At 42.0% G+C, this 4,644-nt stretch overlaps 1 protein-coding gene across 1 annotated transcript; it reads right to left on the bottom strand.

Annotated features, from left to right (window-relative positions):
- Positions 1-3,184: 3,184 nt before the first annotated feature.
- Positions 3,185-4,150, bottom strand: LOC122306224. Its single transcript, XM_043118660.1, has one exon. The coding sequence runs from the start codon at positions 4,148-4,150 to the stop codon at positions 3,185-3,187; it is 966 nt and encodes a 321-aa protein (XP_042974594.1).
- Between the last annotated feature and the right edge of the window lie 494 nt (positions 4,151-4,644).

Here is a 4,644-nt window from a genome sequence, read left to right as displayed (position 1 = left end):
TTGTAATAAACTAACTTAATTGGAACATAGTTAGCAAACAACATTTTTAGGCTGTTTTCCAAAAACCATGTATCCCAACAAGTTTGGAAACCCAATTAGTAATTAACTATGTAAATGTATAGTGACGATCTAAATGGAAAATGTAGGGAGCACATGACATCCAAGAACATACCATACGCAATCGGATGCTTGATTCCCATTGATCTTCTATACTCCCGTCATGCATTGTCTGCGCATAACACACATACATGTAGTCAGCTAGTATATTACCTTAACTACTCACCTGTAGTTTGTTTACTACAGGTGAGCATGTGTTGTTTATGTTGCATATAGGTTCACTGCCACCAACTACTTGACATGCAATAATGCTATAATTGGTATGATGTTACTCTTGGTAAACATACTTGACATGCAATATTAGACTTACGAGAAATTTGGTACTTGGGAACATGAATGAATAAACTCACTACAATCAAATCTTACTGCAATCATCATCATCCTCCCTAGTTAGAGGATGGTCGGACTCGTTGTCCGAGTTGTCAGTGGCACTAATGTCCTCCATCCCCATTTCATCGTCAAGTGGGTCAGCCTCATTAAAGACATCATCGTCAACTGGTTGGGACGGGTCTTGACGTTGTACCATTGTTGCATCAACTTGCAAATGCTCTTGATCGAGTCGGTTCAATGGATCGGGCATGGATTCATCCACATTCAGAATAGGGGGAACGTTGTCCAGATTATTGCGATCTTCATCTTCTGAGTCACCCCAAGTTGACTCACCATCATCATGCGCATCCCCAACAGCATCCACTGCACGAAGGTTGTAAACATTTCTACTTGTTACCTTATGGACGACCTGCCAACTTCCACCCAAAATTGGATCGGCCAAATAAAATACTTGACTTGCTTGGCACGCAAGGGCAAAAGGCTCATCTTTATACCATTGCCTAGCAGTATTGACCAACGTTAGGTGGTCCCTAACCCGTATTCCCCTTCTCGGGTCGCCAACGTCATACCAAGTGCATTGAAATATATAAACCTTACGCCAACCCATGTAGCGTATTTCTATAATATCATGCAACACACCGTAGAAGTCAACAGGGGATCCCCGATGCTCGCCATGAACCACAACCCCACTGTTTTGAGTGCGGCGATGCCTTTCACGCTCTTTTGTATGGAATCGCACACCATTCATTATGCATCCGTTATAAGATGCGACCCAAGGATCTGGACCACATGCTAATGCATATATGTCCTCGGTTACCTCTGTTGGCCTAACTGCACGCAGCTCTCGAATCTACCATGCAATATTAGAATAAGTGGTTACTAATAATACATATAGTAAAATTTACCTTATATTATACTATATGTGACCGGAAGGTTTCGTATCTTACCCGTGCCCTGAACCATGATGGAAACTGACTCTGGTGCCTATGATCGATGTTATCAGGGTTCTCTTCTTGCATCTTGTTATAGTGCTCCCTGTCAATACAAGTATTTTGTTAGCAGGTTTGACAAACATTACTGTTCATAACCTAAAGTATTGACCAGTAGGATGATGGACTTACTCAATGTATTGCTCAACCTCCGTGCAATTATTAAGAACATACCATCGGGCCTTGACCATTAGTATGTCGGATAATTTGTGGGAGTGCCCTGTCCCCAATGGTCGGACTTTTTGTGAGAAAACTGATAAACTTGCCCTATTCCCCTCCTCTGTGGAACCAATACCTACATCACTATTGCGTTCCTCTCGATTATACTTAGTTTCTATATCATGGAGGTACATAGAGCAAAATGTAAGGCACTCGAGATGCACATATGCCTCAGCAATTGAGCCTTCAGGCTGGGCTCTGTTGCAGACGTACCGCTTGAACTTTCTTAGATACCTCTCAAAAGGATACATCCATCTGTATTGCACGGGTCCTGCAAGTAGAGCCTCCTCTGGCAGGTGAATAGAAAGGTGTACCATGATATCAAAAAAAGCTGGAGGGAATATCATTTCTAGTTTGCAGAGAATGATGGGAATATTAGCATGAAGACGATGCAACACTGGTAAGTTCAAACTTCGAGAACATAATTCTTTGAAGAACCAACTCAACTCTAGTAAGGCTTGACGCACATCGGCCCGTAAGAACCCACCAATCACGACCGGCAATAGTGCTTGCATAAATACGTGACAATCATGGCTCTTCATTCCACTGATCTTTCCCTCGGTAGCATTGACACACCGGGCAATATTGGATGCAAACCCATCAGGGAATTTAACTTTTGACAACCATGCACAAAAAGCCCTTCGCTCATTCAAATTTAACATATAGCAACCAAGACCCATGGTTGTAGACTCGCCATCATGTTGTAAATGCAATTCTTTCCTTATTCCAAGATTTTCCAAATCTTTTCGTGCAGTGGCAGAGTCCTTAGTTTTTCCTTCAATATTCAACAATGTTCCCAGGACGTTATCACATATGTTTTTCTCGATGTGCATGACGTCCAGATTATGTCTCAAACCTAAGGATAACCAGTAAGGAAGCTGAAAAAATATTGATTTTTTTGTCCAATTTAGATGATTGGGAGATCGTTTCCTTTTCGAAGAAGATTTACCAAACTGAACATGTGACAATTGACTTAATTGTTGTAGCAATTCCTCTCCCTCGACCCTTGATGGTTGGAGTTGGTGCTCTTCATGACCATTAAAAGCATTCTTTTTCCGTCTCCAACTGTGATCTGGGGCCAACCATCGTCGATGACCCATATAGCAATGCTTGCGGCCATATACCAACCATTGTGAATTTGTGTCAGATGTGCAATGAGGGCATGCCATCTTGCCCTTTGTACTCCACCCAGAAAGATTGGCATATGCGGGGAAGTCATTGATTGTCCACAGTAGCGCTGCATGCAACATAAAGTGTTCCCCACGGTATGCATCATAGGTACGAATACCCTCTTCCCATAACTCCTTCAATTCATCGAGTAACGGACGCAAAAAGACATCAATGTCATTACCTGGTGACTTAGGGCCAGGTATTAACAACGACAGCATGGTGTATGGTTCTTTCATGCAGGCCCAGGGGGGCAAGTTGTACGGCACAAGCAGTACTGGCCAAATGCTGTATAGTCTACTCATGTTGTTGAACGGGTTAAACCCATCACTGGCCAAACCAAGTCTAACATTGCGAGGATCTTAGGAAAATCCCATATGTTTGTTATCAAAGTCCTTCCAAGCCTTCGAATCTGATGGGTGTCGCATGCACGTCGGATCGTCAACACGTCCATCTACATGCCATCTCATGTCTTGGGCTATCTTCTTTGACATATATAACCTCTGCAAGCGCGGCTTAAGGGGAAAATGTCGGAGTACTTTTTGTGGTATCCTTCGTCCCTGAATTGTGCTTTGCTCCCACCTAGATGCCTTACACTTGGGGCATTCATTGTACGATGCATTTTCCTTCCAAAACAATACACAATCATTTGGGCACACATGGATCTTTTCGTAACTAAAGCCCAATCCCCGCTCCAAGCGACGGGCATCATGATATGAGTCAGGGAATGAGGCATCAGGAAATGCCTCATGCAAGAGCTTTAAGACCATATCGAAGGACTTCACCGTCCACCCACCGATGCTCTTGATGTGAAGAAGCTTGACGATGAATGATAGCTTTGAGAACTTAGTACATGTAGGATAGAGTGGACGTCGTGCATCAGCTACCAAGTCCTCGAAATTAGAGTTGACAGGAGCATTAGAGGCGGAGGGTTGATCATGTGCATAAGACGATCCGTCATTTATGATATGATTTTCCATAGATGACCCATGACGGATGTCATCTAAAAGCTCATCGAGATCATCAATATAATCACTATGAGCCAACGTATCATCTTCGTCTTCGTCAGAAAAAGTGGCAGAAAGGAATGGATCATCTTCTCCATGGAATATCCATGGTGTATAAGATGGATCAATCCCTCTAAAGAACAAATGATCTTCAATTGTACGAATGGAGTGGAAAGCTCTATTCCGACATCTTCTACATGGACACCTAATCTGATCAGGATTAGCAGTGTGGGAAATGGCCATAGCGATAAATTGTCTAACCCCTTCAGCATACTCACTGGAATGCAATCTATCTTCAATATGCATCCAAGATTTATCCATCGTATGAAGCTGACCAAATAGTAACAAACATCATATTAGGATATGGGAGTATGGCACTAACAATTGAATAGGCTATGAAACTGTCAATAGCTATTAAATACCCTTCACAACAATATAGGTTTGACTCTCACCAACTATATCTGGATCAGAATCAGTACATTCACTATCTAAAGCATGTTATAGTGTAATGTATAAGCTAACAACATCATCTCCTTACTTATAGTTGACAACTGAAACCAGCTTGAAATCAATCCAATCAGTTGATTGGATGTAAATTGTCTGTAACACACAGACTCTGCCTATATTAGACAGGAAAATCACTTCATGTATAGCAACACGGTGGGGATCATAGACAAATCAGGTATTGTCATTTTATGGGCTGCTGAGGTTTCGTATTAAGTAATAGGGTCATCAATACCACTTAACTTAAAAGAAAGTTAAGTGGTATTGATGATATCTGACCAAGGAAGTGTCAGGAGAAGAGTACTTAGAAA

The sequence above is a fragment of the Carya illinoinensis genome, chromosome 4, assembly GCF_018687715.1.
Source record: "Carya illinoinensis cultivar Pawnee chromosome 4, C.illinoinensisPawnee_v1, whole genome shotgun sequence".
In the NCBI taxonomy this organism is placed as follows: domain Eukaryota; kingdom Viridiplantae; phylum Streptophyta; class Magnoliopsida; order Fagales; family Juglandaceae; genus Carya; species Carya illinoinensis.
This window is presented reverse-complemented; position numbering and strand designations above follow the sequence as displayed.

Coding starts and splice junctions, on each gene's coding strand:
- LOC122306224 (XM_043118660.1), bottom strand. CDS start 4,150: ATGGATAAATCTTGGATGCATATTGAAGATAGATTGCATTCCAGTGAG.